We start from the raw sequence: 22,493 nt of genomic DNA on the forward strand, positions 1-22,493 counted from the left end.
TTCCACCACAGCCTGTCCCGGAGGATTGTAAGGGATTCTGGTAATATGGGACATTCCCCATTGTTGCATAAATAAATCAAAAGCCTTACTAACATATCCTGGGTGTTGTCTGTCTTTATTTGATATGGAAGCCCCATAACTGCAAAGCAAGAATACAGATGTTTTTTTAACATGGGCTGTGCCTTCCCCTGTTTGGCAAGTAGCCCAGATAAAACCTGAGAAGGTATCTACAGAAACAGTACACATGAAAGTCTGCCAAAGGAGCTAACATGAGTCACATTCATTTGCCATAAATCATTAGGAGTTAGGCCTCTGAGATTAATGCCAGGTTCCTGATTTGGAAGTGCAAAGACCTGACACTGAGGGTAGCTGTGAACAATAAACTTAGCCTCCTTCCTGGTAGTAAATTTATCTTTTAATTCAGCATCGTTGACATGAGTGAGATTATGGAACTCCTGAGCTTCTTGGGCTGCAAAAGAGACCAAACAGTCGACCTTATGGTTGTCGGCAGACATGGGTCCCGGTAAAGTGGTATGAGATCTAATATGTGTAATATAGAAAGGGTGTCTATGTTGGTGAACCACCTGTTGTAACCTTGAAAATAAGTCAATTCAGAATTACCAATATGTTTGATAGTAGCAGTTTCTATATTTTTAGTGGCATATACAACATAAGCAGAATCAGAAACAATATTTAAAGGTTTTAGGAAATGCAAGGCAGTAATTACAGCAATTAACTCTGCCTTTTGAGCAGAGGTATAAGGGATAGAAATAAGCTTGTCTGTAGGACCCACATAACCAGCATTGCCATTACTGGAGTCATCAGTGAACACTGTAACGGCCTCAGGAATGGGCTGATCTTTGGTCAATTGAGGGACCACCCAAGAAGTCATTTTTATAAAATCAAACAATTTGTTTTTTGGGTAATGATTTTCAATAACACCAGTAAAATCAGCCAAGTGAATTTGCCACAGTATGGAATGTTGAAAAGCGGCTTGAACTTCAAGCCAATTTAAGGGAACCGCAATTAAATTCAGATCAAATCCGGAAATTTTAAGTATTGTACACTGAGACTGTCCAATTAGGGTGGCCATTTGGTCCAGACAAAAAGACAGCTTTTGACACAGAATGAGGAAGAAAACACCACTCCACTAAATCATTATGTTGAACTATTAGTCCAGTAGGGGAGTGCAATGAAGCGAAAACCAGAAGCTGAAAAGGCTGAGACAGCTGTACCCTAGACAACTGGGCAGTTTGGATTCTTCTATGAATTCCAGTTCTAGTGAAGCCTCAGGTCAAAGTCCCGGGACTGCAGAGATTGGAATCTCCACGCAGCGTGGAAAACAAATTAGACAGCGCATATGTTGGAATGCGTAAAGTAGGTCTTAAATAATTAATGGTACCCAAAACTTTATGGTTCCAGGCTGTCTGAGTTGGGGCCATGGGAGCTACAAGTATCGACTCTTTGTGAAAAGAAATAAGATCATCAGGGGGTGATGTTAAGCCAAAGTCACTGGAGTTAGATATTTAATCCTCAATATTGTCAGGTTGGGGAGGAGTAGGCGAAGGGAAAGGCTGAGCAGATAATGAAGGCAGAGTGGGAGAGGAAGAAGTAGTGGGTTGCCAGATTCAGAAAACTGGTAACTACAGGGGCTCATGGGATTGGTATGTCATTAGGATGGCACGTACCAAGGCCCAATCACCCCAAACAGTGACAGGAACATAATTTCCTGACAGAACCAGTTCCCAGAATTTTGCACCAACAAAATCCCATACTTCCACATCTAAGGTTCCTTTTTCAGGAAACCAACGACAGTGTTCTTCCACTGCCCTGAATAGAGTGACCATATTTTCCATGGAAACCCAAACTCCCTCCTGTTTTAGCAGGAGTTTAATATAGCAGAGATAAGCATAATGTTTAGACTCTGCGAGACCTATAGTTACTCTGGACAATATACAGATGACTCACTCATCATCAGGGTGCTGAACAAGCCTTTCTATGGACCAGACCAATGAACATTTTTCTGCACCTACCAAAGGGAATCAGGTTCCCACATGCACTTAGGAAAAAGAAAAACCACATTGGTGTGCCAGATACTGGGGGAACCCGCCCCCAGTATTTCAATGTAGGTTCTTTCTATTTTCCCTAAGTGTTGACCAATCTGAGAAATAAACAGAAAGAGTACAAAGAGAGGAATTTTACAGCTGGGCTGCTGAGGGTGACATCACAAAGTGGTAGGACTGTGATGCCCTCCTGAGCATAAAACCAGCAAGTTTTATGAAGGATTTCAAAAGGGGAGGGGGTGTATGAACAGGGAGTAGGTCACAAAGATCACATGCTTCAAAGGGCAAAAGGGAAAACAAAGATCACATGCTTCTGAGGTCAATAAAGAGCACAAGGCAAAGGGCAAAGCAAGATCACAAGGCAAAGGGCAAAGTCAAAAACTCCTGATAAGGGTCTATGTTCAGCTGTGCACATACTGTCTTGATAAACATCTTAAACAACAGAAAACAGGGTTTGAGAGCAGAGAACCAGTCTGACCTCAAATTTACCAGGGTGGGATTTTTTGCCCACTCTAATAAGCCTGAGGGTACTGCAGGAGACCAGGGCATATTTCAGTCCTTATCTCAACCACATAAGACAGATACTCCCAGAGAGACCGTTTATAGACCTCCCCCCAGGAATGCAATTCTTTTCCTAGAGTCTTAATATTATATTCCTTGCTAGGAAAAGAATTTAGCAATATCTCTCCTACTTGCATGTCCGTTTATAGGCTCTCTGCAAGAAGAAAACTATGGCTCTTTTTGCCCGATCCTGTAGGCAGTCAGACCTTATGGTTGTCTTCCCTTGTTCCCTAAAATTGCTGTTATTCTGTTCATTTTCAAGGTGTACTGATTTCATAATGTTCAAACACACATGTGTTACAACCAACTTGTTCAGTTAACACAATCATCACAGGGTCCTGAGGTGACGTACATTCTCAGCTTATGAAGATAGCAGGATTAAGAGATTAAAGTAAGACAGATGTAAGAAATTATAAGAGTATTATTAGGGAAGTGAGAAATGTCCATGAAATCTTCATAATTTAGGTTTCCTCTGCCACGGCTCCAGCATGTCCCTCCGTTCGGAGTCCCTGACTTCCCGCGACGTGCTTACCTCTGAACTTCTTACCTGTGAGAGAAATAAGCTTGTATTTGTTAAACCATTATTTACAGCTTTATTATGTGCAAGTAAAATTAATCTAAACTTTCATGGAAGTCTCCTCTAGTTCACCTAGGTTAAGAAATTCAGTTAAACTTTTTTTTTTTTTTTTTTTTGAGATGGAGTTTTGGTCTTGTTGCCCAGGCTGGAGGGCAGTGGTGCAGTCTTGGCTCACTGCAACCTCCACCTCCCGGGTTCAAGTGGTTCTTCTGCCTCAGCCTCCCAAGTAGCTGGGATTAGAGGTGCCTGCCACCATGCCCAGCTAATTTATATATATATATATATGTAATTTTTTTTTTTTTTTGAGACAGAGTCTCGCTCTGTCACCCAGGCTGGAGTGCAGTGGCCAGATCTCAGCTCACTGCAAGCTCCGCCTCCCAGGTTTACGCCATTCTCCTGCCGTAGCCTCCCCAGTAGCTGGGACTACAGGTGCCTGCCACCTCGCCTGGCTAGTTTTTTTATATTTTTTAGTAGAGACGGGGTTTCACCATGTTAGCCAGGATGGTCTCGATCTCCTGACCTTAATTTTTATATTGTTAGTAGAGACAGGGTTTCACCATGTCAGCCAGGCTGGTCTCGAACTCCTGACCTCAGGTGATCCACCCTCCTCGGCCTCCCAAAGCCCTGGGATTACAGGCAGAAGCCACTGCGCCAGGCCAAGTTAAACAATTTTTTTTTTCGAGATGGAGTCTCACTCTGTCCCCCAGGCTGGAGTGCAGTGGCACGATCTCGGCTCACTGAAAGCTCCGCCTCCCAGTTCATGCCATCCTCCTGCCTCAGTCTCCCAAGTAGCTGGGACTATAAGCACCTGCTACCACGCCTGGCTAATTTTTTGAATTTTAGTTTCACTGTGTTAGCCAGGATGGTCTCGATCTTCTGACCTCATGATCCACCCACCTCGGCCTCCCAAAGTGCTGGGATTACAGGCATGAGCCACTGCGCCCGGCCAACAACATTTTAAACACATCTCAGGCAGTCTTCAGTTTGTTGTTCAGCAATGTGTCATGAAGCCGCTATTATGAATGACAGTCATTTCTAGGATTCAGAAGCCCTTTTCCTTTATCTTCCCAGGTCAGGACTATTATCTGGATTTCTGAGATTGCTGATAAATGCAGTATTCTGAAAATGACAATGTTGTAGTAGAAATAGAGTAATAACGTGAGTGTAACATTTCTTATTTTTTAAAAGTAATTTAAATATTAAAATTATACAACAAATTTGGGGTACAGAGTCATAAAAATTCATGTGGATAATTATAAGACTACTACTGAAAAGAGATGTCAACCATTGACATATATCAACCGCGAAAGAGGAGGCATGATAAAAGAGATTAAGTTGACTAATACTTCCATCTAGTGTTCAAACTGAAAACTACGATTTCTTGTCTATAAGGAGAATGTACGGTTTGAGCAAATCTTTTCTTTCCCCCGACTGACTTGTGCTGGGCCATCCTAATTGTCTTGTCCATTTGTGAAAAAAACAAAAACAAAAACACTAGATAACGTTCCAGGGAGCCACCTGGAGGTGACTGAGATGGCAGCTGGAGTATAATAAAAAACTAAGCATATTAGGGAGTGTGTTCTATTTTTCATTTGTCCGAAGGGCTGAAAGCACGGAGTGTGGGCTTTGAACTCAGAACAATGGAGTTAAAGAGAAGATAGTCTAAGAAGAGAAGGGCAAAAGAACAATAGAGACTTGCAGTGCTCCTACCTCCTCTGAGATGTTCTTCTACTTTCCTCTTGAGGACTTCCCGCAGACCACTTTTCTGCTTCCTCACTGGTCTATCTGTGTCTCCTCAACCCCACTCACTGCATGATGACCTTTCGTAAGCTCATCCTCTCTCATCCCCTTTCTAATGTCCTCCTCATCTCACACTGAGTCAGTGCTGTTTAGTGGAAAGAGGGTTTGATTCTGGGATCCCCTACTTCCTTACTAGTTATCTTGAGCAAATCACTTGAGTGTTCTGAGGCTAAAGTTGTTCATATCTGTACCCGGGTAGATGATATATGGATAATATGTACCTTAGAGGGTGGTTACTCAAATTGGCCGATGCGTTGTGAAAGAGACAGATGTCGTAGGCAGTTGGGACATTTCATTTTATTTTCCTTTTCTCATTCTCTTGCCTTCCATAAATCACTGTTAGGGGAAAATGAGTAAAAAAAAGAAAATAGGCTATTGGAGTAAAATATTAGGTATAAATACTTTTCAAAGTTTGATTTTAGAGTTATGATGACAGTGAATTTCTATTGATTTTCTGTTTTTTCATGTGGGGATTCTTTGATAAAGGGACACTATTCTACTTACTCATCTGTAAGCTCAGGACTAATTACTCTCAGCTCTGTAAGCCCTCTCATGCCTATAGTCTGTGGTTATGAGGACACATGAGGGAAATAGCTGGAAAGATTTTGTAACGTCTAAAGTAAATGCTGATGAATAGTAATTATTACATGTTGTTTGTTCCTTGTTATACCTATAGTGGATATTCAGTAAAGATTTTTTATATTTTTTAGTTTTTAAACTTTATTATTAGTATTATTATTATTATTTGAGACAGAGTCTCACCCTATCGCCCAGGCTGGAGTGCAGTGGCGCCATCTAGGCTGAATGCAACCTCTGCCTCCTAGGTTCAAGCGATTCTCCTGCCTCAGACTCCCAAGTAGCTGGGATTACAGGAGTGCACCATTATGCCTAGGTAATTTTTGTATTTTTAGTGGACATGGGGTTCCACCATATTGGTCAGGCTGGTCTTGATGTCTTGGCCCCGAGTGATCCACCTACTTTGGCCTCCCAAAATGTTGGGATTACAGGCATGAGCCACTGCGCCTGGCCAAGATTTTTTTTTTTTAACTATTGACCAAATATAGAATAATATGGTAATACAATAAGAAATTAGTATTAAATTGGTCAGAGGGGGGATGCTCATTAGTCTGTTCTCATGCTGCTAGTAAAGACATACTCAAGACTGGGTAATTTATAAAGAAAAGGTTTAATGGACTCACAGTTCCACATTGGTTGGGGAAGCCTCACAATCATGGTGGAAGGCAAAGGAGGAGCAAAGTCATGTCTTACATAAATGGCAGTAGGGAGGAGAGAGACCATGTGCAGGGAAACTCCCTTTTATAAAACCATGAGATCTCGTGAGACTTATTCACTATCACGAGAACAACACAGGAAAGACCCACTCAGATGATTCAGTTACCTCCCACCAGGTCCCTTCATAACACGTGGGAATTATGAGAGCTACAATTTGAGATTTGGGTGGGGACACAGCCAAACCATATCAGAATGTGTATAAAAGACATTATTTGTTATAGAGCCTAGAAAAAGGAGCAATTTATGTGGTGGAATCTAAGAAAGGCTCCACAAAGGTGGGCGTGGTGGCTTACACCTGTAATCCCAGCACTTTGGGAGGCTGAGGCTAGACAATTACTTGAGGCCAGGAGCTCTAGACCAGCCTGGGCAACATAGTGAGACCCTGTCTCTACAAAAAATTTTAAAATTGGTCGGGCGTGGTGAGACGCACTTGTAGTCCCAGCTACTTGGGAGGCTTGGGATGGGAGGATCACTTGCACCTGGGAGACTGAGGCTGCAGTGAGCCGTGATTGCACCACTGCACTCCAGCCTGGGGAACACAGTGAGACCCTGTCTCAGAAAGAAAAAAAAGAAAAAGAAAGGCTTCACAGAGATGAAACATTTAAGACATGTTTTTTCATAAAAGGAAGTGAGGAAAAGGAAATTCCACAGAGAAAACACAGAATGAACAGAGGCATGGATTTAGGAAAAAGCAAGCATGAAAAGGCAAGTAGTTCATTGTGACAGTAGTCCCTGTGTAGTGTGGTGGGATGTGGGGGGATATACATAACTATAACTGTCAGTGAGATAAATATAGAAAGGTTAGTTACAAGTGGATCATAGAAGGCCTTTAATTATATGCAAAGGATTTTGTTTTCTTTGTTTTTCTGTAGGCAAAAGCCCTACAACCATTAAGAAAAATAAGTGATGTGATCAGACCTGTGTTTTTCACAGGCAACACTCAGGAAATAAAAAAGATCCATTAGTGATCCCAGTTGTTAGATATAGAGACATTTGAGATGCTGTTGCCAAAGAACTGAACTCTGGTAGGAGTGGTGGAGACAGAAAGAAGTACATAGAAAATGGGATGTTGATGATATCAGCCAATCAGCAATTAATCCATTAGGGGAGGGTTTTCCTTTTTTGTTTTTCGAAACGGGGTCCCCAGGCTAGAGTGCAGTAGAGTGAACACAGCTCACTATAGCCTTGACCTCCTGGGCTCAAGTGATCCTCCTGCTTCAGCCTCCCATGTAGTGGAGACCATAGGTATGCGCCACCATGCCAGGCTAACTTTCTGATTTTTTGAATAGACACGGTCTTGCCTTGTTTCCCAAGCTGGACTTGAACTCCTGGGCTCCAGCTATCCTCCCCTTCAACTTCCCAAATTTTGGGGATTACTGGCATGAGCCACCAAGCACACCTGGCCTGAGAGTTTTGCAGCAGCAAGAAAATGTAAGGTGAACTGGAGGTTTTTAGCTGGAATGGTTTTAAGGAAGTGCCACTAGTGGGCATGAAAGAAAAGATCAGGCAATAAAGAGTGTTCTATTTTAAGACTCTTTTAGTAAAAATTAAACAGGCTTTCTGGTCAAATGGATCAGTGTTAAAATCCTACCATTTAGGCCAGTGCAGTGGTTCACACTTGTAATCCCAACACTTTGGGAGGCTGAGGCAGGTGGATCACTTGGGGTCAGGAGTTCGAGACCAGCCTGGCCAACATGGTGAAACCCTGTCTCTACTAAAAATATAAAAATTAGCTGGGCATCGTGGCACATACCTGAATTCCAGCTACTCCGGAGGTTGAGGCAGGGGAATCACTCGAACCCGGGAGGCAGAAGTTGCAGTAAGCTGAGATCACAGCACTGCACTCCAGCCTGGGTGAGTGATAGTGAGACTCCATCTAAAAAAAAAAAAAAAAAAAAAAAAAAAAAAAAAAACCACGACAAAAAAACCCCTGCCATTTATACACATCATGTAACTTCAAGCAAGTTACCCAAACTCTCTGAGCCTTAATTCCTTACCCACAAAAAGGGGAAGAATAATAATAATACTTATTTTGCATGATTGATATAGAAAGTCTTTGTTGCTTAACTCCTTAGCATCTGTCTCCACTTTCTTCCGGCAACATGCCTTTCATCTGGGATCTGCCGCCTCTGCTCAGAAAGTGCATGGATGAGATTCCATCCTGATCCACAAGGTAGGCTGACTACCCCAATGGCTTCCACAGTGATTGCCTCAGGGGTAGATATATGACCCAAATTGGGCCAAGACTTTTGAGCAGATTTTTTTCTGTCCACAGGCTGTGAAACTGAGAGCTGGATAAATATGAAGTTTAGAGCTGCTGTAACCCTCTTGCAATCTCAGAGGAGCTCCTGGAACTGCAAGATAGACTGCATGGTGCCTGAAGATGAAGCCCTCATAGCAAGAGGCAGAGAGAAGAGACAGAGAAATGGAGTCATTAAGGACATTGGTTAAGTCCTTGTTTACAGCAGTGCCTGTAATCAGCCATTCTGGTGGATTTTTCAGTTACTTGACTTTAATCATAAACAGTTATGCTGTAATCATAAATACCTCCTAAATGCTCACAGGCTTACAACAACAAAAATTATTTCTTGCTGATGCTACATGGAGTACCTGCAGCTCTGCTTGATTGTTGTTTTTAATCTGGGACTCAGTAAAATAGAGCAATCTCTCTCTAGAAAATCACCTGTTGTAACAGAGGGAAAGGAAAGTAGGAAAAGAAGTGCTCGCTCTAAACTATCTGCCTGAAGTTGCTTCCCACTTGCATATAATTGGCCAGAACAAATCACATGCTCAAGATTGATGTCACAGGGTGGAGAGGGGCAGCAAAGTTCTTTGAGAAATAATAATGCAATCTACAAGTAAATTTCCCTTTTGCTTAAGTGAGCTTGGGCCACATTTTCTGTCACCTGCAACCAAAAGATTCTTTTTTTTTTTTTTTTGAGACAGAGTCTTACACTGTCACCCAGGTTGTAGTGCAATGACACCATCTCAGCTGACTGCAACCTCCATCTCCCAGGTTCAAGTGATTCTCATGCCTCAGTCTCCCAAGTCGAGTAGCTGGGATTCCAGGCGCCCTCCAACACACCTGGTTAATTTCTGTATTTAGTAGAGACGGGGTTGGGCCATATTGGCCAGGCTGGAGAATCTTAACTAAGAAAAGGTGATGAAAGAATTAGATATTTTATATAAAATAACACAAGGTAAGTACTCAAAATATAGGATCTTCAGTTTCCAAGTGCATGAACATAGATTAAGTGAAAATTATCTTTCTTAAAAAAAGATATGCTCAATTTATTTAATATACATTTTATTCACTTATCTCACTAACATTTATTCATTGTTTTTTAAATTTGGCAGGCACTGTGCTAGGTGCTGGGAATACAAAATGAGTACAATGCACTTACATTTTAGTTATTTAGTAGACTTTCTTTTAAGAAATAACAATATGAGGTTTCAGTGTCTTATATTGATAATATCAAACTCTTATAGTCTAAGCATATGGAACATTCTCCAAGGTCAACCATATCTTAGGCCACAAAACAAGACTCAACAAATTTTAAAAAGTAAAAATCCGGTGGCTCACGTCTGTAATCCCAGCATTTTGGGAGGCTGAGGTGGGCGGATCACGAGGTCAGGAGATCAAGACCATCCTGGCTAACATGGTGAAACCCTGTCTCTACTAAAAATACAAAAAATAAGCCAGGTGTGGTGGTGGGCGCCTGTATTCCCAGCTACTCGGGAGGCTGAGGCAGGAGAATGGTGTGAACGCAGGAGGCAGAGCTTGCAGTGAGCCGAGATCACACCACTGCACTCCAGCCTGGGCAACAGAGTGAGATTCCATCTCAAAAAAAAGAAAAAAATAAAAATCATGTCAAGTGTCTTTTCTGATCACAGTGGAATAAAACTAGAAATCAATAACAAGAACCTCAGAAACTACACAAACACATGGAAACACAAACAATATGCTCCTGTATGACCAATGGATCAATGAAGAAATTAGGGAAATTTAAACATTTCTTAAAACAAATGAAAATGGAAATACAACATACCAAAATCTATGTGATATGGCAAAAGCAGTACTAAGAGGTTTATACCAAAAAACTAAAAAGACATCAAATAAACAAGATAACAATGCACCCCAAGAGACCAGAAAAACAAAAACAAACCAAACCCAACATTAGTAGCAGAAAAGAAAGAATAAATATCAGAACAGAAATAAATGAAATTGAGACTAAAAAAATTACAGAAAATCAACAAAACAAAAAGTTTCTTTGAAAAGATAAAATTGACTAAACTTTAGCTAGACTAAGAAAAAAAGGGAGAGGACCCAAATAAATAAAATCATAAATGAAAAAGGAGACGTAACAGCTAAGACCACAGAAATACAAAGAATCATTAGAGAGTATTATGAACAACTACATGCCAACAAATTGGAAAATCCGGAAGAAATGAATAAGTTCCTGGACAAATGCAAGCTACCAAGACTGAACCATGAAGAAATTGAAAACTTCAACAAACCAGTAACAAGATCAAAGCCATAATAAAAAAATCTCCAATCAAAAAACAGCCCAGGACCTGACAGCTTCACTACTAAATTCTACCAAACACTTAAAGAACTAATACCAATCCTACTCAAACTCTGCTTTAAAAAAAAAAAAAAAAAAAAATGAAAGAGGAGAGAATACTTTCAAACTCATTTTACTAGGCCAGCATTACCCTGATACCAAACCAGACAAGGGCACAACAACAAAAACTACAGGCCAATATGCCTGATAAACATAGATACTAAAATCCTCAACAAAATACAAGCAAACCAAATTCAACCACACATTAAAGAGATTATTCACAGTGATCAAGTAGAATTCATCCCAGGGATGCAAAGATGGTTTAACATACAAAAATCAATAAATGTGATATATATCACATTAACAGAAGCAAGAACAAAAACCATGTGATCATTTCAATAGATGCTGAAAACGCATTGATAAAATTCAACATTCCTTTATGATTAAAAAAACTCAAAAAACTGGGTATGGAAGGAACATAGTTCAAAATAATAAAAGTCATATATGACAAACCCACAGCCAATATCATACTGAACTGAAAAAAATGGAAAGCCTTTCCTCTAAGATCTGAAATAAGACAAGGATGCCCATTTTCAACTTTTTTGTTTTTTTGTTTTGTTTTGTTTTTTTGGGACAAGGTCTCACTCTTTCACCCAGGATGGAGTGCAGTGGCGTGATTTTGGCTCATTGCAACCTCTGCTTCCCAGGTTCAAGGGATTCTCCTTCCTCAACCTCCCGAGTAGTTGAGATTACAGGCATGCACCACCACACCAAGCTAATTTTTGTATTTTTAGTAGAGACAGGTTTCACCATGTTGGCCAGGCTGGTCTCAAACTCCTGACCTCAGGTGATCCATCCGCCTCAGGCTCCCAAAGTGCTGGGATTATAGGTGTGAGTCACTGTGCCTGGCCCACTTTCACCATTTTTATTCAACATAATACTGAAAGTTCTGGCCAAAGCAATTAGGCAAAAGAAAAAAATAAAGAGCATCCAAATTGTAAAGAAAGAAGTTAAATTCATTTTGTTCACGGATGACATGATATTATGTTTAGAAAACCCAAAGACTCCACCAAAAAAACTGTTAGAACTGATAAATTCATTAAAGTGACATGACACAAAATCAACATATAAAACCAGTAGCATTTATATAAACCAACAGCAAACAATACAAAGAAGAAATCAAGAAAGCAATCCCATTTACAATGGCTATAAAGAATATAAAATACTTAAAAATCAATTTAACCAAAATGATCTTTACAAAGAAAATTATAAAACATTAAAGAAACTGAAGAGAGGCCAGGTATGGTGGCTCAAACCTATAATCTCAGCACTTTAGGAGGCTGAGGCAGATGGATCACTTGCGGCCAGGAGTTTGAGACCAGCCTAACCATCATAGTGAAACCCTGTCTGTAGTAAAAATACAAAAGTTAGCCAGGCATGATGGCACATGCATGTAATCCCAGCTACTCGGGAGGCTGAGGCATGAGAATCTCTTGAACCCAGGAGGTGGAGGTTGCAGTAAGCTGAGATGGTGCCACTGCACTCCAGCCGTGGTGACAGAGACTCTGTCAGAAAGAAGAAAGAGAGAAAGAGAGGAAGAGACAGGGAAAGGGAAAGAGAAGGAAGGAAGGAAGGAAGGAAGGAAGGAAGGAAGGAAGGAAGGAAGGAAGGAAGGAAGGAAGGAAGGAAGGAAGGAAAAAGAAAGAAAAAAAGAAAGGGAGAGAATGTTTAATGCTCATGGATTTGAAGATTCAATATTGTTAAAATATGTATATTATCCAAAGCAATCTATAGATTTAATGCAATTTCCATCAAAATACCAATGACTCTTTTCAGGGAAATAAAAAAAGTTTTTTGTTTTGTTTTGTTTTAAATAGAAGACCTTTAATAGCCAAAGCAGTAAGCATAAGAACAAAGTTGTAGGCATCACCCTACCTGTCTTCAAAATATACTACAAAGCTAGCAACCAAATCAGCATATTAGTATAAAAACAGACACACAGATCAATGGAACAGAATATAGAATCCAGACATAAATCCACACACTTAGAGCCAACTCATTTTTGACAAAAGATGCCAAAAATATACAATAGGGAAAGGACAGTCTCTTCAATAAATGGTGCTGGGAAAATCCAACAACCCCATGCAGAAGAATGAAACCAGACCCCTGGCCGGGTGTGGTGGCTCATGCCTATAATCCCAGCACTTTGGGAGGCTGAGGCGAATGGATCACCTGAGGTCACGAGTTCAAGACCAGCCTGGCCAACACAGCAAAACTCTGTCTGTACTAAAAATACAAAAATTAGCCAGGCATGATGGCAGATGCATGTAATTCCAGCTACTCAGGAGGCTGAAGCAGGAGAATCACTTGAACCTGGGAGTTGGAGGCTGCAGTGAGCAGAAATGCCATTGCACTCTAGCCTGGCAGACAAGAGCAAAACTCTGTCTCAAAAAAAAAAAAGAAAGAAAGAAATTAACTAGACCCATGTACAAAAATCTGCCGAGATCAGCTCAGTTGGGGCCCTAACCCAGGGGTGCTAGAGGAATTAAAGACATACACACAGAAATATAGAGGTGTGAAGTGGGAAATCAGGGGTCTCACAGCCTTCAGAGCTGAGAGTCCTGAACAGAAATTCACCCATGTATTTATTCACAGTAAGCCAGTCATTAGCATTGTTTCTATAGATATTCAATTAACTAAAAGTATCCCTTATGGGAAACGAAGGGATGGGCAGAATTAAAGGAATAGGTTGGACTAGTTAAGTGCAGCAGGAGCATGTCCTTAAGGCACAGATCGCTCATGCTATTGTTTGTGGCTTAAGAATGCCTTTAAGCGGTTTCCCACCCTGGGAGGGCCCAGTGTTCCTTGCCCTCATTCCTGTAAACCCACAACCTTCCATCGTGGGCGTTATGGCCACCATGAACATGTCACAGTGCTGCAGAGATTTTGTTTACGGCCAGTTTTGGGGCCAGTTTATGGCCAGATTTTGGGGGTCTTGTTCCCAACAAAAATCAAAGTTAATTAAAGACTTAATATAAGACATGAAACTACTAGAAGAAAACGTTGGGGAAAAGCTTTAGGACATTGGTCTGGGCAAAAAATTTTGTGGAAGATCTCAAAATCACAGGCAACAAAAGCAAAAATAGACCAGTGAGATTACATCAAGTGAAAAAGCTGCACAGCAAAGGAAACAATCAACAAAGTGAAGAGACAACCCACAGAATGGGAGAAAAATATTTGCAAACTATCTATCTGACAAGGGATTAATAACCATAGTATTATAAGAAACTCAACAGTAAAAAAATCTGATTTTAAAATGGGCAAATGATCTGAACAGACATTTCTCAAAAGCAGACATACAAATAGCCAACCAGTATATGAAAAAATGCTCAACATCACTAATCATCATAGAAATGCAAACCAAAACCATGAGATATCATCTCACCCCAGCTATAATGGCTTTTACCAAAAGGGAATAAGGATTGCTGGTGAGGATGTAGAGAAACGTACACTTAAGTTAGTGTACATTTCATACATTGTTGGTGGGAATGTAAATTAGTACAGCCACTATGGAGAACAGTATGGAGATTCCTCAAAAAACTAAAAATAGAAATACCGTATGATTCAGCAATTTCACTACTTGGTGTATATACAAAAGAAAGGAAATCAATATATCAAAGAGACATCTGCACTCCCACATTTACTGCAGTGCTATTCACAATAGCCCAAATTTGGAATCAGGCTAAGTGCCCATCAATAGATGAATGGATAAAGAAAATGTGGTACATACACGTAATGAAATATTCTTCAGCCATAAAAAAAAGAATGAAATTCGGTCATTTTTGCAACAACATGGGTGGAATGGTCATTATGTTAAGTGAAATAAGCCAAGCACAGAAAGACAATTATCACGTGTTTTCACTCACATGTCAGAGAGTTAAAAAAAAAAAAAAAAAAGTGAACCTCATGAAGATAAGGAGTAGACTGTTGGTAACCAGAGCCCAGGAAGAATGGGGGTGGGGGTGGGGAAAATGAAGAGAGGTTGATTAATGGGTACAAATATACATTTGGATAGAAGAAATAAGACCTGGTGTTCGATAGCTCAGTAGAATGACTATAGGTACATTTCAAAATCACTAGCCAATAATAATTTGAATGTTCCTTTTTTTTTTTTTTTTTTTTTTTGAGATAGGGTCTGGCTCTGTCGTGCAGGTGGGAGTGCAGTGGCGTGATCTGGGCTCACTGCACCTTCCACCTCCCAGGCTCCAGGCTTAAGCAATCCTCCCACCTCAGCCTCCCATGTAGCTGGGACTACAGGTATGTGCGAATACGCCCAGCTATTTTTTGTGTTTTTGGTAAAGATAGGGTTTCACCATGTTGCCCAGGCTGGTCTCCAACTCCTGAGCTCAAGCGATCCTCCCATCTCGGCATCCTAAAGTGCTAGGATTACAGGCATGAGCCACTGTCTCTAGCCCAAGATAAATTACTTAAGGAGATAGATATCCCAATTTGATAATGTGTCAAATTATCATATGTACCCCCAAAACATGTACATCTATTATGTATCAATAAAAAATTTTTTAGGCCAAGATTGGTGGCTCACGTCTGTAATCCCAGCACTTTGGGAGGCTGAGGCAGGCGGATCACTTGAGGTCAGGAGTTCGAGACCAGCCTGGCAAACATGGTGAAACCCCATCTCTACGAAAAATACAAAAATTAGCCAGGTGTGGTAGTGCCCGCCTATAATCTCAGCTATTCAGGAGGCTGAAGCAGGAGAATCGCTTGAATCAGGGAGGTGGAGTTTGCAGTGAGCTGAGATCATGCCACTATACTCCAGCCTAGGTGGCAAAGCGAGACTCTGTCTCAAAAAAAAAAAATTTTTTTTGAAGAAATAACTTAATATGAGGGCTCAGTGTCTTATGGTAATAATACCAAACTCATACATTTTGTGCTTGAGAAAAGAAATAAACATTAAGAAATTACTATTCAGAAAAAGGTTATATTTGGTATATAAGAAAACAGAACCAGAAATATTAATACTATTCACTGACTCACTACTCATCAATCCAATTGTCCAATATACCCTTATTAGCATCTACTAAGTTCCAGGTACTCTTGAAGTAGAAAAATAAAGAACATTTGTTCTTCTCTTTAAAGAACTTGAAATATGGTCATAAAGAGTGGTGAATTGAAATTATATAAATAGGTTCTATAATAGTTTCTTTAAAAAAATCAATAATGCTGATAATGGCTAACATTGTCAAAGTTGCCAAATCTAAAAACCAGTGCTCAGCTGGACATGGTGGCCTGTAATCACAGCACTTTGGAAGGCTGAGGTAGGCAGATCACCTAAGGTCAGGAGTTCGAGATCAGCCTGGGCAACATGGTGAAACCCCATCTCTTCAAAAAATACAAAAGCTAGCTGGGCTTAGTGGCACATACCTGTAGTCCCGCTACTTAGGAGGCTAAGGCCGGAGGATCACTTGAAGCTTTAGGCGGAGGTTGCTGTGAGTTGAGATCGTGCCATTGCACTCCAGCCTAGGCGACAAGAGCGGAAACTCAGTCTCAAACAAACAAATAAATACAAATCAGTGCTCAATCCTTACCTTGCTCTACAAGAAATTGACAGAGTTGATCCTTCCCTTATTCATTACTTGCTCTGTCTATAACTCCCGCTCCTGGTTTTCCTCCTATGATCAGTCCTCTAGCCTCTGCCACATTGTTGCCACATTCACCCCCTGGGGGTTCTCATTCAGCCATCTGGCTTTAAGCATCGTCTCTACACTGATGGCTTCCAATTTTCTGACTACACCCCAGCTTCTCTCTACAACTCCAAAACAGTTTATCCTATTGCCTTCTTGATTAACAAGCATCTCACAGTTATTACCAATCTATACTCCAGACCCACATAGCTCTAAACCTGCACCTTCCTCATGGTTTCCCAGTCCCTGGAGTAATCCCTAATCCCTTTTCTTCTTTCCCCCCAATTTCTAATCCGTCATCAAATCTGTGGACTCTTACTTTCAAAACACGTCTTGAATCTAATAACTTCTCTCTTCCCTTCTAGGATATCACTTGACCTGGACTCTGAGGTAGTCTCTGCTAACTGGCTTTCTGCTTCCATTTTTGTCCTATTATTTTTCACACAGCAGCCAGATGAATCTTTAAAAACTAAAGTCAGATCATGGCTCTTCTCTATTCAAAACCTTCCAACTGCTGCTTTTCATCCTCTGCCGTTAGGCAATATCACGACTCATTCCCTCATTTCCCATGTCCCCTCAGCTCTCTGCACAAGTATCACTTCATCAGGGAGATCTTCCCTAATATCATCTCAAATACCAGTGCCTTCGGCCTCCACCCTCTGGTTCCTGTTGTATTTTTCGTTGCCCCTTGATATTACACTTATGTGTTTTATGTAAAAGCATCAAGAGGATCTTGTCTTTCACTAACTGTATTTGCAGGTCGGGCGCGGAGGCTCAGGCCTGTAATCCCTGCACTTTGGGAAGCTGGGGGGGGGGGGGGTGGATCACTTGAGGTCACGAGTTCGAGACCAGCCTGGCCAACATGAGGAAACCCCATCTTTACTAAAAATACAAAAATTAGCCGGACGTCGTGGCGCACGGCCGTAATCCCACCTACTCTGGAGGCTGAGACTGGAGAATCGCCTGAACCCGTGAGGCGGAGGTTGCAATGAGCCGAGATGGCGCCACTGTACTCCAGCTTGGGCGACAGAGCGAGACTCCTCCGTCTCAAACAAACAAACAAACAAAAAATAAACTTGTATTTTCAGTGCCAAAAAAGGTCTGGAAAGAGGTGGGCACTCGGATGCTTTAATTCTAACACTTTAGATATCTATTAAATTATCCCAACATATTAGATTTGCTGAATTGCTGTCCATATTTCGTAGATGTGATAGCTGAAGCACGGAATCATGAGGTAACCTACTCAAAGTGGCATTAATGACTTATAAATGGCTTAGGATATAAACCCAGGTTCAACACCCGGGACGCCCTCTCTGCTCTTCAGCACTTGAAGTTCAAGCAGCAGAGAGAGCTGACGTGTATCCAGGGCTGCGCTCCTGGGGCGGGTTGAAGACAGGGTGAGCATCTTGATATCCTGGAAATCATCGCGCACCCAGTCACCAGCGTTCGGGAGCCTGTCCCAGCGGGACGGACGGAATCCGGAGCAGGCGACAGGACGCAGAAGCGGGATGTATTTCTGTTGGGGCACCGACTCCAGGGAGCTGCAGCGCCGGAGGACGGAGCGCAGCCCCGGGGCTGAGCTACTGCAGGCGGCCAGCGGGGAGCGCCACTCTCTGCTGCTGCTGACCAACCACAGGGTCCTCTCGTGCGGAGACAACAGCAGGGGCCAGCTGGGCCGCAGGAGCGCGCCGCGCGGGGAGCTGCCAGGTGAGCGCGGGGCCCCAGGTGCGGGGTGTGGGGACCCCAGTGCATGGGCGCGGGGGCTTGGGTACCCGGCGCAGAGAACCGGGTGCGGGGCGCTGGGACCCCGGGTGAGGGGTGCGGGGGCCCAGGTGCAGGGAGTGGCTCAGATGCTGGGCGCCGCGGGCCAGGCAGGGAGGGGAGTTGGGAACCTCGGATCCCTCGGGACCAGAAGAGCACAGGAACCGGGAAAATAGTGCCCTGTGCTACGAAGAGCAGCTTCCTCAGTTTCGTTTTCCCGATGCCCCTCGGATTTGTTTCGGTTTCCAATTCAAGTTCAAAGCGAAACTGAGAGCCGAAACTAACCTAGTCAACGCTGCTCTGGACAGAGATGTGGTCCCTCCGGCTTGCCTTGCAGACAAATCCTCGCCTGCGCGGTTCTACCTGGAGAAGGCAGCCTGACCTTACAAACGTGGTTTGTGGGTTGGCCACCTGTATCTCCCTTAGAAATACACTGGGACATTTTTTTTCTTTAAAAATATGTGATAGGCTGGGCGCAGTGGCTCACGCCTATAATCCCAGCACTTTGGGAGGCTGAGGCCGACGGATCACGAGGTCAGGAGATCGAGATCATCCTGGTCAATATGCTGAAACCCCGTCTCTACTAAAATACAAAAAATTAGCCGGGCATGGTGGCGTGTGCCTGTAGTCCCAGCTACTCGGGAGGCTGAGGCAGGGGAATCGCTTGAACCCGGGAGGCGGAGGTTGCAGTGAGCCCAGATCGCACCACTGCACTCCAGCCTGGTGACAGAGCAAGACTCCGTTTCAAAATAATAATAATAATAATAAATATATATTATATATATATGATAATACAATAATCGTTATGGATTATTGTAGAAATACGAGAAAGAAATCACCGTAGCTCCAACACCCAAAGATAACTCCTAACATTTTGATGCATTTTCTCCCTGTCTACTTTTTTCTATGTATATAATCTTTACAAAAATCATGTCATTATAGATTTGTATATGCAATATTCATGCAACTCTGAACATTGTGTTTTCATCAAACATAATCTTATGAAGATATTACCCTTTTATTGTGTATGTTTTGAAAATATATTTTAAATTGCTACATAACATTCTAATCTCTGAGAGTACCATAATTATTCTCTTTTTGTGGAAATTAGATTGTTTCCCACTAGGGACTTTTATAAATAATACTGATTGATATTCTAGTAAGCAAATATTTGACCACATTTCTGATGACTTGCTGAGAATAGTTTCAAAAGGTGTGTGGAGGAGGAAAATTTTTCCTTTACCCTCTTAGGTTCAGCACCTGGGTCCTGCAAATTTAACTGACGAAAGACAGATCGACAGGAGAAAAAGCATACAATTTTATTAATCTTTTACATATAGGGAATCTTTTAATCTTTTTACATATAATCTTTTTACATATAGGGAATTTTTTTTTTTTTTTGAGACGGAGTCTCGCTCTGTCGCCCTGGCTGGAGTGCAGTGGCCCGATCTCAGCTCACTGCAAGCTCCGCCTTCCGGGTTTACGCCATTCTCCTGCCTCAGCCTCCCGAGTAGCTGGGACTACAGGCGCCCGCCACCTCGCCCAGCTAGTTTTTGTATTTTTTAGTAGAGACGGGGTTTCACCTTGTTAGCCAGGATGGTCTCGATCTCCTGACCTCGTGATCCGCCCGTCTCGGCCTCCCAAAGTGCTGGGATTACAGGCTTGAGCCACCGCGCCCGGCCCATATAGGGAATCTTTATTAATCTTTTACATGCGTGGGAATTTACAGAATAGAAGTGAAACTCAAGTGCTTCGACGTAGGAGCTTGTGTACCATGTTTAACAAAGAAAAGGGGATTTGGACTTTAAAGGATGATGAACTCAGGGAAAGTGACTAGAAAAATATATGGGAAAATCTAATGGAAGATAAGGATTATTTTAATTAGACTTGTTTATGCAGGCTCACCTCAGTGCCAAGTCTTCATCTTAGGTGACCCTTCTCTTCTTTTTTTTTTTTAATTTTTATTTTTTGAGATGGAGTTTCGTTCTATCGCCAGGCTGGAGTGCAATGGCATGATCTCAGCTCACTGCAACCTATGCCTCCTGGGTTCAAACGGTTCTTCTGCCTCAGCCTCCCAAGTAGCTGGGATTACAGGCACGCCCCACCACGCCCAGCTAATTTTTATATTTTTAGTAGAGATGGGGTTTCACCATGTTGGCCAGGCTGGTCTCAAACTCCTGACCTCGTGATCCACCTGCCTTGGCCTCCCAAAGTGCTGGGTTTACAGGCATGAGCCACCGCGCCTGGCTGAACCTTCTCTTCTCGGTGCAGGAGATGGGAGCTTCTCACAAAAGGATATTTGTGACCTACTTTTAGGTAGATCAGAAGAGAGCAGAGAACTCTTCCTTCATCTGTTGATTCTTAATTGCCTTCAGCTCAAATTCTTTTGGTAAAGTAGCAAGTTTTCAGGTCTTATCACCTTCATTTGGAAATGAAGGGCAACATGATACTTAACGCCAAATTGTTCTCTAGAAAAATGGTACCAATTTCTATCTTTGTGAGTGCATGAATCTTTGGGAAATTTTAGCCTTGCATAAATTGACAGTAATTAGTTGAAAAAGATAAGATTACAAAGATAAAAGGAAAACCAAAATGTTAAATGTTACAAAAACTTTACTGGTATGATGTTCTCAACTCCAAACTTCTAATAATTCAGAGACAGACACCTTGGGAAAGCAGTTTAGATTGGCTTGTAGGGAAATGTGATCCGGTTTTCATTTGTGGCCATATTTAGGGCCTCCATTGGGGCATAGTTTTCACTTTTCATTGTAAGAGGATCCAGCACCTGCCTCTCACACTCATGAGGTAGGCGCCCTTCCAATTTCCTTCTGAGCAAGGGATTCACTGCTTTCAGTGTTTAGGGTGGGAAGACAGAATGGCAAAATGGAGGAGATCCTAAATTTTTTCTGGGTCCCTTCATTTTGCTGGGTTTTGCTAGAGAAACATTTGGTCATGTGTCATAGTGCCTAGAAGTTACCCCCTCCATGATGCCTAATCCTTTAAATAGCAGCCATTAAAAGATAGACTTGAGTACACTAAATGTTTTTAAGAGTCAATTTGAATATTCAGCAGTTCATGAATTGAGCAGCACCAGACCTCAAGCAGCTGGGCTCCACTAAGGGAGGTGCAAGGAGATGCCAGGGGTAACCTTTGATAAGGTGTTCTAGGAAGTAAGACAAAGAAAATATTTGATTGGTTAAAGTGGAAAGTCCCTTGTTTGAAGTAGTCAGCTGTTTCTGGCTGGTAAAGTCTCTTAGATGTTAGTTGGTGGTTTCTGATTGCTTAACCTTAAGTTTCATTTTCCTAGGCTATGATCGATCACTCTGAGTTGAGTTTTGGTTTGCTTGGGTACGAACCCAAGGCGCTGGAGCCATCTCAACTTAATAGTCTCCCAGTTGATTATTTTAACAGAGCTGTATCCTATCAAGACAGGGTAACACACATTGAATTTACTTCCTTCAGACATTTAGAATGGACTTAAGGTCTTGATTTAAAAGACCATTGGAGGAGACAAGAAATCTGGATGATCCTTCTTTTTGAAGAAAAGTGCTGTCTTAAACTTGTGTTAAATTAATAATCCAGTGGTGGTGGTTGGGGGGTGTTTTGTTTTGTTTTCCAAAGAACCAATTCAGGCATTGGAAACCCTAAATGTTGATCTTGTGAGCTGCGGGAAGGAGCATTCCCTGGCTGTGTGCCACAAAGGAAGGGTCTTCGCATGGGGAGCTGGTTCTGAAGGGCAGCTGGGGATTGGAGAATTCAAGGAAATCAGTTTCACACCTAAGTAAGTATTTCAATGCACTCCTTCATTTATTCAATATATTTAGTACCATGTGCCAGGCACCATGCAAGATGCCAGGATACAAAGACGACTGTGACAGGCCAGCTCCAGTGATTCACATCTGTAATCCCAACACTTTGGAAGGCTAAGGTGGGCAGATCACTTGAGGTCAGGAATTTGAGACCAGACTGGTCAACATGGCGAAAGCCCCTCTCTACAAAAAATACAAGAAAATTAGCCGGGCATGGTGGCAGGCACCTGCAATCCCAACTACTCAGGAGGCTGAAGCGGGAGAATTGCTTGAACCTGGGAGGCAGAGGTTGCAGTGCATGCAGAGAATGCACTGCACTCCAGTCTGGGCAACAGAGGGAGACTCAGTCTCAAAAAAAAAAA

At 42.0% G+C, this 22,493-nt stretch overlaps 1 protein-coding gene and 1 long non-coding RNA gene across 5 annotated transcripts in view; one reads left to right on the plus strand and one right to left on the minus strand.

Moving 5' to 3' along the window:
- Positions 1–580: 580 nt before the first annotated feature.
- On the minus strand, positions 581–18,072 carry LOC140712002 (uncharacterized). The gene is made up of 3 exons (XR_012093383.1): positions 17,994–18,072; positions 16,302–16,397; positions 581–3,171 (listed from the first exon to the last, which is right to left on the minus strand). It is a non-coding gene; the product is annotated as an uncharacterized lncRNA (long non-coding RNA).
- The window catches only part of HERC6 (HECT and RLD domain containing E3 ubiquitin protein ligase family member 6), a 64,193-nt gene continuing 59,588 nt past the window's right edge, over positions 17,889–22,493 (plus strand). For all 4 annotated transcript variants that reach the window (XM_007999221.3, XM_007999222.3, XM_007999223.3 and 1 more), the window contains exons 1-2: positions 17,889–18,268; positions 21,944–22,103. In XM_007999221.3, coding sequence (XP_007997412.3) covers positions 18,070–18,268; positions 21,944–22,103 — 359 coding nt within the window. In that variant the 5' untranslated portion in view covers positions 17,889–18,069. The remainder of the gene's footprint in view (positions 18,269–21,943; positions 22,104–22,493) is intronic.

This window comes from Chlorocebus sabaeus, chromosome 7 (assembly GCF_047675955.1).
Source record: "Chlorocebus sabaeus isolate Y175 chromosome 7, mChlSab1.0.hap1, whole genome shotgun sequence".
Lineage (NCBI taxonomy): Eukaryota > Metazoa > Chordata > Mammalia > Primates > Cercopithecidae > Chlorocebus > Chlorocebus sabaeus.